General features: G+C 42.9%; 1 protein-coding gene across 5 annotated transcripts in view; it reads right to left on the bottom strand.

Annotated features, from left to right (window-relative positions):
* Positions 1-12962, bottom strand: part of TBC1D9 (TBC1 domain family member 9) — a 56265-nt gene extending 43303 nt beyond the window's left edge. For all 5 annotated transcript variants that reach the window (XM_074905044.1, XM_074905041.1, XM_074905043.1 and 2 more), the window contains exon 1: positions 12691-12962. In XM_074905044.1, coding sequence (XP_074761145.1) covers positions 12691-12817 — 127 coding nt within the window. In that variant the 5' untranslated portion in view covers positions 12818-12962. The remainder of the gene's footprint in view (positions 1-12690) is intronic.
* Positions 12963-14532: the final 1570 nt, after the last annotated feature.

Genomic DNA, 14532 nt, shown 5'->3' with positions numbered 1-14532 from the left:
GTGTTCTTATATAAATTAAAGCTAAATATTATATGATCTTGCAATCATGCAACTACCCTTGACTGCTGACCTTTAGGAACTGCTCATTTTGCATTGCAGGTCAGTGTTGTTTTTTTGAGTTTGGGTGTTTGGGGGTTTTTTTGTAATGAAGACAAGTGATGCAACCAGAATGAAATCTCAGCATTTCCAACTGACAAGCTCTCAAAAATTTCTACAGGAAGTGATCACAATAATTTTTTTAAAAAAATAATTATGTTAATACTGTTCATGAATTCTTCATATAGCAAGCACCTTGAGACACAGCTAAGACATAAGTAGCTGAAAGTTTCTATAGAAACAGAACAGGCGGCAAAAGAATCATATTCCTTAGATTAGACTGGTCCTTGGGCAAGAGCCAATGAATTATCCAGGCACCAAATCGTGTGACTATACTGATTGCGGATTTTTTCCCATTATTTCATCAGGTTTCTGACTATGTAGTGTAATAAGGTAAGGAACTCCCAATGTAAGAATACTAAATCTGCAGGCTCTTGTTCAAGTAAGCGGTTTTCATGAGCAAAAGTTTAAAGTACACGTTAAAAGCTTGTGGGATTAGCATCTGGCTAACTGATGACAGTCCTTATCCTGAAGGCACTGAAGCACAAGTAACCTTTATATCGAGGAAGAGACCCATCAGACACACAGCCCAAATGTCTTGAGCAACCATACCTATATATAGGGGCAGGAAGAGAAAAGGAGTGCCTTCATTTTGTCTGATAACACCTTCAGAATAAAGTCAGCTTCCTCTTTTGCAAACTTGAATTCTAAAGCAAACGCCAGAAAATTGGCCAATTTTTTTTTTTTTTTTTACACTTTCTCTAAAACATAGGTATTAACAGAGGAAAAGCATTGAAATGTAGTATCTGAAACCAGGGAATACAAAGCCACAACTGGCTAGGGGGCCTGGGCAATTGCTCTTACATCATGTTACTAGAAGGGCATAGAATGCACTAGAGACTATTACTGGAAAGGGGTTGTTACCTGATGCAATTTATGCTGAAGGAAAAAAAAAAAAATCATACTATATTTTACTTATCTGACCACTGTATCTCACACTTAGTTGTAACATGGAAGGGGAGCCTACAACCACTGCACAAAGTAGATTAATAGTCTGCATTAAATTATGATGCACTGTCTTCGTATCCTTACACTAGCAACTAATTTTCAAACTGTTTTTTACTAGAAGGGGTTATGATCACAGGAAGCCTGACCTCCTGCATAACACAGACCCCCCGTTAAGCCACATGATTTCTACCTGACCAAAGGATATTTTCCAGACAGGTAAGTCACCTTGATTTGAAAACTAAGCCAATTGATTCAGCCAGTTAAGACTCTTCCAAGCACTCTCTGCTCTGTGGAGATCAGCATTCCTGATAGTTTACCATCCAGACTGATTACAAATTGCCCACAAGCAGTCATGAAATCCAGGGATGACATGCAGTAAAATCATCTTGTTACGTTGTAAGATACTACCACTGAAAAACACACACACTTTAGAATATATGGACTCAAATACCTGCAATAAGTCACAATGTTTTCAGCTGTTTGTATATCCGTGGCACAGATCTTTGCTGTAGGAATATTTCTTCCTTTCTTTCCTTTAAAATATAACTAGTGATTTTTTTTTTTGTCTTTCATAAGAATTTGCAAGTTTATTTGAAAACAACAACAGCTGGTGCACCTTACACTCAACCAACCTTTTTTATTACAAAAGGATTTTCTTACTGACAAAAAGTCACACTTTGATTTAAATAAAACACGCACAAAGATCAAGTTGTCTTTATCACCTTTCTAGGGTTCTCCTGACAGCAATCTTACGATTATGTTTGTGAGTCTGTAGTGTTTTGCCTGCTAAAATACACAGGGCTCTCAAAGTAAACTGGATTGCATATATAATCCAGGTCTTCACTGCTAAATATTGCTTCTAGCGCACCTTATTAAAACACCAAATCCAATTTAGTTATTTTTTATGAATGATAATAAATAATGACAATTCAAACCTTAAATATTACCCGCAGCCGTGGCTTTGTTGCACAGCAAACACTATCAAAAAGCTCAGGACGGTATCAGTGACACTTCCCATCCTGCTTTAACCATGCAGTCCTCAGGCTGGAGGCGCTTTCAGCAGACACCAGTGACCTGCAATATTCTTTGCTGTCACGGGCGACCTGCGTCAAACCTTGCCTAGAGTTGGAAGGAGGTCACTCGGCAGCTGCAACGGGGGACACCCTCCCCTCCTCCTCCAGTTTGCCAGATGACAAGCATGTGTTAATTCACCTGGGTCCTGAGGGCAGAGCCCTGCCCTGCCACAGCCTTCTCTCAGCTCTCCACTAATACAATCTGCAGCCTTTCAAAGTGTCTTTCAAGACACCTTCTGTTGAGATTTTTTTTTAATCTTAAAAATGCCTAAGCAAACAGCATACATCTTTTTAGCACATAGAGCAAACAGAGAAGTACTCCCTCCAAAAGAGTTAAGATTTAATACAGGTCAGACTGTGACTCCTGGAGTCATGCTCATGAGCTATCACTCAAATAGTCCCGTGGATGTCAGCGGCCTATTTGTGTATGAGCTCAGCACTGCAACTAGGCAAACTTGCAGTGTCACATGTGTCATTAGTAAGAATTTTTCAAAACAGGCTTCGTGACATTCCAACCCTGAATGAAACACATACTGCTTAAACGGCTCCCAATATTTGAAGTGCACTGATGGCCCATTCTCTTTCCACTAAAGTTAGATGGACAAATAATGAGCTCCAGTCATAAACCTGAAACATCCAAGGGACCTATTTGGCTTGCAGGTGTCAGCTGACTTCTGAGAAAGCCTCAATCAATAGAGTTGACTTAAATTGTATTTGCACCCTAAGCATTCAGTTTTATATTCATTTCATGGACACTGAATAAACTCTTCCTTAAGTGTTACTTACTGGATTATAAAAACAATAACAAACCACAGCTAAACTATACAGTACAAGCTATTGTTTTTCCTAGTAATGATAATGAATCATTACTCTTCTATTCTTTCTCAGGGCAGCCCATGTGTTTATGTGATTCGTGCTCTCATTTGTTATTACAGGATGAGGTCATCCAATTACTTCCCTTGTCAAAACTCAACCTACAGTAACAATCTGAACTCCATGGGTAATACTATGGACAAACCCTTTTAAAGGGGAAGGTCAATTCTATTTGATTTCATTTCATGGGAAAGCCTAAATGAATAGTAAATATTATACACCACTCAAAAATAATTACAGTGTTAAACTTCCAATCCTGGTAATAGTATCCACTAAAGTATGAAAGTAACCTCCTCAACATGAGCACCACCCTTAGAACTTTATGAAGGGTTATACAGTGTTATTTTATAGGTGTTTGTTCATATAAATGAAAGCAAAATAACCTCTAAATACTTATTTGATAACCGTCTTCCTATGTGGGTTATATAGCATGGGCTTATATGGACATGTAAGGTGGTATTAAGAAAAACAAATTCTGCCACTGAAATTAAGTCCTAAGATTTGTTAAGTCTTCACCAAGACCTGCATCTGTTGCTCTGTTTCTACCAATGCAGTTTTACAGAGCACTAATTGCCCAGCCGCAGCTTTCTTCGCACACAAGTTTCCAATCATGTTCAGTGAAACAGTTTGACGAAGCACTGTCACTCTACTGACATTTAGCAAGACAAGCAGCAAAAACAGTACTTGCTTTTTCTGTCTTCAGGCTGATGAATACAAATGAGAGAGGATTGGAAACCTAGCCAGTAATCTTTAAAAAAAAAGCTCAGGAAGGGTGTCATGGTTTAACCCCAGCCAGCAGCTAAGCACCACGCAGCCACTCGCTCACTCCTCCCCGCTCCCAGTGGGATGGGGAGAAAAACAACAATAAAGTAAAACTCATGGGTTGAGATAAGAATGGTTTCATAATTAAAATAAAATATACTAACAATAGTAATGAAAAGGAATATAATAAGAAAGAGAGAGCAATAAAACTCAAGCAAAGACAAGTGATGCACAACAAAATTGCTCACCAGCCTCTGACTGATGCCTGAGCAGCGACACCCCCCCCCAGTTTATAGACTGGGCATGATGTTCTGTGGTACAGAATAGCCCTCTGGCTAGCTCAGGTCAGCTGTCCTGGCTGTGCTCCCTCCCAGCTTCTCGTGCACCTGCCCGCTGGCAGGGCATGGGAAACTGAAAAATCCCTAATTTAGGATAAAGCACTACTTAGCAACTAAAACAGCAGTGTGTTACCAACATTAATCTCCCACTAAATCCAAAACACAGCACTGCATCAGCTACTAGGAAGAAAATTAACTCTATCCCAGCCAAAATCAGGACAGAGGGCCAACAGGATGATCTGGCTTGACTACTGCAGGATAAAGCAGTAACAAAGGCTAAAGCTTTCATCCATCCTTCAAGTTTAACAATTATGATTGAATTAGATTATCTTCCAAATATCTTATCTTAAAAGCAATCAGCAATAGAACATCTACCACACTACTTGTCAAGGTATTGGAACAACTCATGACCATCCCTGCAAAAACCTGTATCTTAACCTAATCTGTGTGCGTTCAGACTTTTCAGCTTTTACAACTCTTTGTAACTTCACCTGAAAGCTGAAGGGCTCTAATCATTGTAAGATATAACCACATTTGTCAGTGTTATCTACTAAGCAACATTTAAAATATTTTAGGGTTGTAAAACTGCTGTTTTTCTCTTCAGAGGGGAAACCAGAATGTGGATACCAATCTATATCACTATATATAGATATGTATACACAGAGCAAAAGAATTGCCTTTATTTCCACTGAGGCCCACTTTGCAGATGATGAAATGTCTGGGCACAGAAACTCACACAATAATACATCCAAACAATAAGTTCCCAGACACAAACCCCCTAGACTTGACCTGAAACAAAAACCTAGCAGAAGTAGGAAAAGGCTCAGTAGAGAGATGAGCACTGACAGGACATGACAGACAGTTACAGGTCTGTGAAGGCTTACAACACAGAGGAAATTGAAATTTGGACAAAAACCCAAAGAAATTATCTCACACAACTGAAGAAAACAAATTTTACACTACATGTCAATCACACCAGACTACATGAAACAACGGAAAAAAGGCAAGAATACGGATGGAGTTAACAAATGCCTTCAAGGTATGATATAAACATTTATTCATAAGTTCATAAAAAAAAAAAAAATCACAAACAAACCAAAAGACCTAGGAAAAGCACAATCAAGTACCATTGACCAAAACAGCAGGGAAGTAACTGAATTTCACTCAAAACTTTTTTTTTAAGTATCCCATTCTCTCAGAGTAGCATAAGCAAATTAAATAGATTTCATCCAAGAGCAAAATTTAAATCAACATCAGCACCAAGATTCAGATAAACTATATAAGACTAAAGAATAAACCAAGTAAGTATGAACAACTGAAGAAAAAAACCCCAACAAAACAAAGCCCAACCACCACTAAACTAAGAAAAACAACTGTAAACTCAATCTAACCAACCAAATCAGTGGCACAAATTGAGAACTGAAGTGTGCACAGTCAACTTAGCTGGAACTAAGGAACTGTCCTAAAGCACAGCATGGTCAAATACAAGCTAAATCTGAAGAAATAGTTTCAGAAAAACATTACTCAAATTCTAACTCTTCTGAATGAATACCTGCAGATAGATCAGATTTCAACAAGCTATCGGAGGAGGCACTTTACCAGGGAAAGGAACAATTCTGAACAGAAAATCTCAAGAGCTTTGTCTAATAAAATACTGGAAAACACAGAGGGGAAGTGCAAGACAGGACTGTGGGGAAAGAACCAAAAACACATTAAGAACTTACTAGCTGAAACTAAGACTGCTGCTGTAGCACAGATTCATGCACCTCTATCTGGAAACTTCAGAAAAAAGAAAAAAAACAATTGGAAATTGAGCCTAGAAAATAATTACAGCCTTTCTTTTGAAAAAAAAAAAAAGCAAATGAAGAGATTTTGAAGAAGTCCTCCACAACCTAAGCCTATCTCAGCACCAAATTTAAAGGCAAAGCAAAAATGTAGATTACTGAATATCAACATTGATCAGACATCAGAAGTATGATTAGTGATCAAAGAGCTAAAGAAAGGCAAGATTTCTGTAAAATGCTTACCACCCTTCATACACCTTGTATTTCCATACTTTAGCAAAGTCAGTGGCAGCAACAACTCATGTCTGTTACAGGAAAAAGCCAAACGCAGTGTGATACTAGGAAGAATAACAGGAAGTAGAGGTCACAAATCTTAGAGAATAATAGAGAAAGCTGAATGGATTCTGCCTATACCAAATATTTACAAATATGAGAATACATATGTTTTAATTAACTTCCAAAACTATTTGAGAATATATACTGGCATATCTTGTGGAACCTTTTTAATTTTAAAGAATTCTAACTGAAACTGTCAAGGACCCAACGCCCTGCAAAACAGGATATATTTTTATAAGGATGTATAATGGACAGTGGAGTGATGGAAACATGGAAACTGATGTGAAGAAGTGCTACTTTCTCTATACCTTTCAGTGTGGGACCAGACAGTAATTCTAAAAACCCAGTAAGCAATAGAAACTCTGGTGTAATGCAGAAAATGACAGAGGCCTAGACGTTTATTGCTTACTGTGTTGGGATCCTGTGTGCCATTTCCAACAGGGTTTCATACAAACAGAGATCTCAGCAGAAATAGCAGGCCATACCGAAATTCCACATGTCAAGCAGTAACATTATGTCAGAAGGCAAAAATGGCAAATGAGAGCTTAACTCAGAGACCTTGATGGGTCACAGTACTCAGTGTAAAAGATAAGTAACATCAAGGACAGTCTTTAACCAAGAAGCATTACAGCACAAAAACCAGAACTACACCGAGCAACATCTCGAGCACTGTATTTGTGCAAACACTGCAAGAACCGGAATCAAGGGAAGATTAGGCAGGAAATGAAACACCTTCCAATTAAGCACCCATGAAAGCATCAGGGAATGCAACAGAAAGACTGGTGAGTCAATCAGGAGAATCAAACAGCAGCTCAACCCTGTACACCTGCATGTCCTCCTGAAGTGGAAATCTACTAGTGTGAAGAAGCAAAACACCCTCACAGCAGATCCTAAGGAGAAGCTTGGCAGCATCAGACCAGATTTGGTGTAACACCACATGACAGAGTACAGCGGAAGAGACAAGCTTCCACCCCCTGAGCCAAAATGAACATGGAAAGTGGATGGATAGGCTGATCACTCATGTCTGTTATGCTATTTGCACACATGTTGATAAATGCTATATTTCAAGTATCAGAAAGCACATGCTTTCTACTTAAGTTTGACATGCAAAATCCTAACTGCTTGATTCAACAAGGACAGGAAGTGTTGAGTTTGTTAAAGCATGTACCATCCCTTCATCAGGCAGATGATATACCGGCCAAAAGCTTTTCTAAATCTTAAGTATAAGCAGGCTTTCAAGCAACCTCTTCCTCAACCCTCTGCATTGAGAGGTCAAGAGCAAAGATAGAATCTTATCTCCAAATTTGAGCCACTAATTGCGTCATCCAGCAACGCTGCAGAAAAGTGTTCTGAGTTAGAATACTGTCACAATATTAAAAATTCTATTAGATTTGACATTGAAGGCTTGCATCAGCCAGCCGAACTCAGAACTTCTCCTTTCTGCCTTTCCAGTGTGGAAATTACATGATAACCCCTTCTGCAAAAGTATCTAGGGAGAAAGACAGTACTTCATCAACTTCTTTTATCATCAGAAGTCAGCAAATTTCCATCTGCTCTCTTCTGCTTAAGCATGTGAATCATCTTTGGCAACATCTCATGGACTTACAAACTTGTACTGAATCTCTCACACATGCACTGTCTCAGCTGTAAGCATAAATACCCTATGTGCAAAATAACTCATTCCTAAAAACAGTTCTTGCAAACTAAGAACAATTCACTTGCCTTGGGATTCAAAGAGATCTTACAATATTTTAAACTAAGTTAGTTAGAATTTCATCTCCACACACAAACCTACACATGCAGAAGCAGCACAGCAGTCACTGGCTAATCGTACCACACCCTCAATCTTTTCCTGTAAACTCTAAGTGAATACATTACTCTGCCCTCAACTATTAGCCGTGCTAATTCCCTGCAATATTGTTTCCAAATGAGAGTTTGGCAAGCATTACCACGGTATAGCAGAAAAAAAAGCAGTTACAGACACTTTTTAACCTACCAGTTACATCAGAATGCAAGGTATACTTAATAACACAAAATCATGAGGCTTTTAGTCATTGATAAACTTCATGACAAGTTCAAGATCCTTATATCCATAGAAGCAATACAGTGATACAGGGCACAGCACCCAAATGATGGGAGAGATCTAGGTTTATGTTCTCTCCAAATGCCTCTGCTTCAGCTGATGCAGGCTGCCGTGCAACACGCTGGATCCCTCTGGAGAAGGCAGTGTGTCACACAGGCCAAACCACCAGGCTGCCCGAGGAAGGGAGCTGACAAGCAGGAAGCAGAATAGGTATGAAGAAGAGAGGGTTAAAAACATCTGTCACCTCTGAGAAAACCAGTAAGAATAAAGAAAATCCTTTTGTTCACCAACAGGGGAAAAAGTAAGATGAAACTCTTGAGTGAGGGTCACACAGAAGCAAAATAGAGGCATGGAATTACATGCTAGGCACGTAACAATTTCATTATGGAGAAAGCTCATCAACCATCAAATACTTTTAAAGCAGAAAAGTACATATTTTGGTCTTGTCCTGGAAGATTAATGCAGTGATGCAAGATAACACGAGTTTGCAGAACAGCTATGAAAATCCAATTTAAAATCCTATTTACAAGTCTTTCCCATTTCCCTTTTGTTAAGAAGGAAAACAAAACCCAAACAACCCTTCAGTTAAGGCATGCTTACAAAGGAAAGTCACAATGATGTGACTGGTACTGACATAGACAACAATCACCTTAGTTCAATATAAAAATGGATCCACACTGTTTAGTAGAAAAGCTGCATCTCTTAAGTAAACTATTAATCGGATACATTTTGTCAGACGAGATGACTTTTAGGGATTCACTAATTAGACACTGCCCTAATGCATAACAAGAAGTTCACGCTTCTAACTTGTTACAATCCAATATTAAAATAAGTACAGAAAATGTCTCCAATGTCCAAATGAGTATTTGAATAAGACAGCTTTCTCTGTTCAAGTTACATAAATTGGGGTCAAGTGTAGAAAATCGGTGCTTTAGAAAGGGCTGACTTTTCACCCCTTCCCCCAAAGTGACTAAAACTCTTTTTCCTTCAAAGGGTTGCTGCACTCAGAGTGGATCCAGGAGAACAGATAAACACAAGTACTGCTCTTCTGCTTCAACATAAAGCCAGGGAGAATTACTTTCACCACCCTCAAGGCTATATAAATTACTTGGTTTTAGACTGAGATGTGTCAAAATATCTAAAAGGACTTTGTTCTGGTGATGGTAACTACCATCTATAGGATGGTAGTGTGTGAGTGGTGGAGGACAGGTAACACCGAGACCCTGGCAGCCTCTTAGAGGGTACTCGTCAGCCTTTGGCCACATTTTCATTCACAACATCCAGGCACAGCGAAGAGGCCGTTCTGAAGACATCTGTCCCCAGCCTTCCCCCCCTCACTCTCATTCACCCATGGGAAAGTACTCTATCTCTTCCTTCAGCCATGCCAACACAACCACATTACAGTGCAGCCCCAATTAAAGTTCTTTGAAGCTTGACATATGGATGAGAATGGAGAGAAGATCATTACACTTAACCCTGACCAGTTTGCTGACTGGTTAGTTTCACAGCAAACCTAAGTTTGAGGGCAATGCCAGAGAATCAGTGCTTCGTATTGCCCAACCACTGCTTAAGTTACATAGTGAAGCCATCTCATGTCATCAAGTCCATAGTCCCATCCATTTGAAAGTCAATTGTCATTCTACAATTTAAGACAAATGACTTCAAGAGTCAATAATGAGGGAGTACAAGTCAGCAGAAATTAGATCACAAAAAAAGCGACAGCTGTATTTACATCCTCTCTTGCATATATAAATTCAGACCACTCCCACCACAGTGAAAATTCTTATATACAATATTTCTAGACAACTTCAAGGACACATAATTTGGCTTCCCACAAAGCAACTAGGCCAAATTATATACCATATTCATAGGTGGATAACGTTTTAGATTGTATCTGAGCAAATTTCAGCATTATGTCACCAGAGAAAGGGCAACTAAGAAAAAAAAAAGCCACAATAAACCAAAACCCACAAAAAGGTAGGGTTTTTTTTTATTGTTTCTTTACTTTTGACCAGATAACATCCACCTCTGTCACAAGAGCTGCATCATTATCATCTACAGAACTTCCATAGGGTCATCCTAAATGCTATCATTACTGCAAACGATGTACTTTATTTACTGTTCCAGCAAATTCATTTATTCTGAACCCTCAGGATCATTTAGGTCACAATACCTTACTTTTAATGCTTATCAAGAACAGCCCATTGGCTTCCTTCACCTGCCTTGGCCCTCAGTGGGCAGACCAGAACTGTTAGAACAACCAGTGTAAAATTGCAATGTTTCCATGAAAAACAACCATGTTTCACTTGTTACGGTGCCTACCAAGCTGGGAGTGGCCTCGACACTCTACATGGACACTCTTTCTTTCTCTCCCACCTTCTATTAACCTCTGTGTCAAAAACCCATGTGCTAAAACGGCAAGGTCTGACAAGTTCCCATACAGCCCTTTAAATACTGCCAGCACTAATAACTTTCTGCATGCTAGTAATGGGTGTTTGTTTAGTTATGGTCCTGCCAACATACTGAAAAAGATACTTTTTCCCAGCCCCACCCCATACAAACAAATAAAACTCCTAGAAAATTTTTAGCTACTTGTTGCTACTACCTCAATACCACAGCAGCTGCAATTCCAGGCAACACACAGACACTAATAAAAGCTATATGGAAAGCAGTTTTCAAAATATGCCTAGAAATTTGCATTCTAAATCACATTAATGATACAGACTGCATACTAAAATAATGGATACAGTGCGCAAAAACTTGAATTCCAAGGGGGAAAAAAAGCAGAAACAAAGAACTATTTCTGAATTCTGAACTCCTACCAAATGCTGCCAGCTTATCTGACCTGCACAAAGAAAAAAAAATTATGAATCCTACTCCCACTCAAGCACTAAGTTTTCAAAAGGAATGTCTCCATCTACACAATGATATCATCAGACTATTATACACAGAACTGCAAGAAGGCTTAGATACACATGCACTGTGCACAGGTTGAAGAGAAAACCCCAAATTCTCAAAATGTTTCCCCAGTAACCAAGAAATGTTTGGAAAATTCACTGGGTATCTCAAACGATCTCTAAGTCAGAGACAACAAAGTCAGAAAGGTACAAGAATGCCTCTCAAACCACCTACATTAAGACAGAGGAAGAAATCCTTAAGAGGCCAGGGGGTAATCCTTAAAAGGTAAGACTGCCAAGAATTTTGCATTAAATACAGCAGGGGTGAACTTCTGAGGCAAGAACATGCTTTATATGGATTTGACAACACCGTCCACAATCCAAAAGATTAAAAAAAATCTACAGCCGAGGTGGAGTGGCTGCTGGTCACATTCCATGCAAGACTGAGGCGGCTTTTCCACATACACCACCAAAGAAGACCGAAGATCTCAAGAGCCTACACGAAAACACAGTTTACAGTGGCGCATTAGTTTAGATTATAAACTGTTTGCAAGTCCACAGAGTATTCAAAGGCTGAAAAAACTCATAATCTCCTGGTAAACATCCAGAGGACCTTGAAAATAGATGCAATCCCTATGCTTATTTTGGTTAGCCTGAAGAACCAGATGAGATTCAATGGGTAAGGAAGAAACCAAAGCTTTTCAGAGAAGGAGTTTGTCTATCTTCTGCCAATTCAAGAAAGACCGGTGGCAACACCATCAGGTTCTGCATCTCCAAGTTCATGGAAACGCATATACGTTGCCTGAAAATGATGAAAGGTCTCGATTGATGTATATGCACGGTATTATGGAGACCAAAATGCATATGACCCAAACATCTACAAAAGCCTCTGCAGTTGCCAGCAGTTGAAACCAAAGCATTCGGGAAACACGCTTTCCAAGGACATCCCAAAGAACACGGAGGAGCCGAAGGAAATCTGCTCTCATAGTACGCGCTCGTGAATCACAACTCGGTCTTGTTTTAAACGATGTGTGTTACGAGATTCCAACAGAAAAGCCTCCGAGAACTGCGACAAGTCACACCCCGACGTCTGAGGCCATCGGACACCGGTGACGACCCGCACAGCTCGGAAACCTCCAGGGAAACAAGCGCTCGCGTGTTCCCCAGGGCCGCGCACCTGATCGCCACCGAGGGGCCCGAGGCCCCGCCGCCTCCCAGCGCCGTGCCAGGCCCAGCCGCCGCCCTCGGCCGCGGCAGGGAGGCTGCCGAGCTCCCCCCGGCCGTTCGCGAAGGTGGCGAGGAGCGGGGAGGGTGCCCCGCGGACCGCCCGGCGGGGACCCAACACCGCCCCCCCCTCACCCCGGACGTGCCGCGGAGGGAGACGGCGCGAAACGCGACCCCACCCGCCCGCCCGCCCCGGGACCCCGCCGCCGCCCTTACCCGCCAGTCCGCCGCCGCCGCCATCGCCTCCGTGCCCCTTCCTCCTCTGGAGGATGAAGTAGGGGTTGGCGCGCTCCGTCACCCACAGGGCGTTGGCCAGCAGCACCTCCTCGGGGTTCACCCACATGCTCCCGGCGCAGACAAAGGCCGGCCCGGCCGGCTGCCTCTGCCTGCGGGGCGCGGTGACTCACGCACGCACCGACCGCATCAGTCGCCACCATGCCCGGCCGCCGCGAGCACCGGCGGGCGGAGGGGCGGCAACCGCATACCCCCCCCCCCCCCTCAACCCCCGCGGCTCGCCGCCGCCGCCTTACCCGCCCACCGCCGGGCGCGGAGGGGCGGCCGGGGGCGGGGGCGGCGCCGGCAGCGCCGAAGGCAGCAGCGACATGGGCGGCGGTGGCGCCCCGCCGCGCGCCCGCACAAAGCCGGCAGCAGCCGCCGGGCACCCGCACGCCGCGCGCCGCCGCTCGCGCTGCCGGCCGGCGGGAGAGGGGATTGGGGGGAGGCGCGCGCGCTCCGCGCACCTGCGCGCACGGTGGGGCGGGGCCGCCGGGCAAGGGGGCGGGGCTACGGCGGCCTCTCCCTCAGCGCGGCAGCTGCAAGGGCCGGTCCCGCCCCGTCCCGCCCCGCCCCGCCCCCGGCCGTGTCTGGCCGGCCGTCCCCGCCGCTGGGGTGGCTCTGCGGGGTTGTCACCGAAACGGGATAAAAGAATTTATGGACACACGTGTGACGTAGGTGAGCAGACGCTCCTTTATTAACGGCCGGGTGCTCAGGGGAGCCGCCTCACCGGCAACGCACCCCTAACTCGTGCAACGCGCTGGCTATGTAGGATACAGTATATACATATTAATCAAGTTCTCATGCATAAACAGGATCATTCCCGTAATTCGTTTTCTTAGTCCCACCAGTCTGAAATGAGTCGGGGGGCTGTTTGTGTGACCACCACGGACTACTGACCTAAAAGAAAGACCCCCCCATATCCTTGACTCAAGGACTTTGGCTCACTTGCAGTTTTAACATGCTTTGAGGCCCTTTCACAATGCAGCTTTTAAAACACCTGGTCTACAGGGCAATAAATCATCCTTACCGAACAGTCTAACGATAGTACCTCGTCTAGCAGCATAACTGGTTGTTTAAAGACAACATCTCTATGACTGCTTAAAACATGACACTGGTAATCTGTGAGATTCCATTTAATTGATTAGTCCTAATCATTCCTTAGCAAAATCACCCAAAATCATCAGCTCAAATTAATAACGAATCAGTAACAGTCAGTAGCAGGCTCAGCGGGGAGGAGGTAGCTGCGTCCCCTTTGTAGCCACCTGCCTCGACAGAGCCGGCCGCTCCCTGCCATGGCTCAGGGAACTTTGTAAAACTGGGGGTTGAAGGGAAGAAAGGGCTCTGGCCCTGGCTTTGGAGGAAGCCATCCACGGAGGCGGTGGGGCTGCCCGCCTGCCACCGCCCCTTCTGGCAGCCCCTTCTCTGCCCTGCCCAACGCCACGTTTGAGGTTCACCTCTGCTGCTGAAGACCGCACTGCCCTCAGCGCTGGGGGGAATTTCTGAGGGCCCCAAAAGCCCTGAAATAAACCACTATATTTGGCAGGTATGCCAAGCACGCTCAGAGGGTGTAGTAGTTGTTGAAGTATTTTACCAGACTGTGGGTACCTCTAGGCTGGCTTTATTAACAACTCAGAGTTGGGCCATCACCTCAGTGAGTGGCAACAGCTAACAAAAAGCACCTTCTATATATATGATCTAACATACAATACAAAGAGTCTTTGGTGATTTTCCAGGAATTTGGTGATTTTTCAGCTCTCAATTCATCATCAATTTCAAAAGTCC

The sequence above is a fragment of the Athene noctua genome, chromosome 4, assembly GCF_965140245.1.
Source record: "Athene noctua chromosome 4, bAthNoc1.hap1.1, whole genome shotgun sequence".
Taxonomy (NCBI): domain Eukaryota; kingdom Metazoa; phylum Chordata; class Aves; order Strigiformes; family Strigidae; genus Athene; species Athene noctua.
The sequence above is the reverse complement of the archived record's forward strand: the minus strand, read 5'-3'. Positions and strand labels throughout refer to the sequence as shown.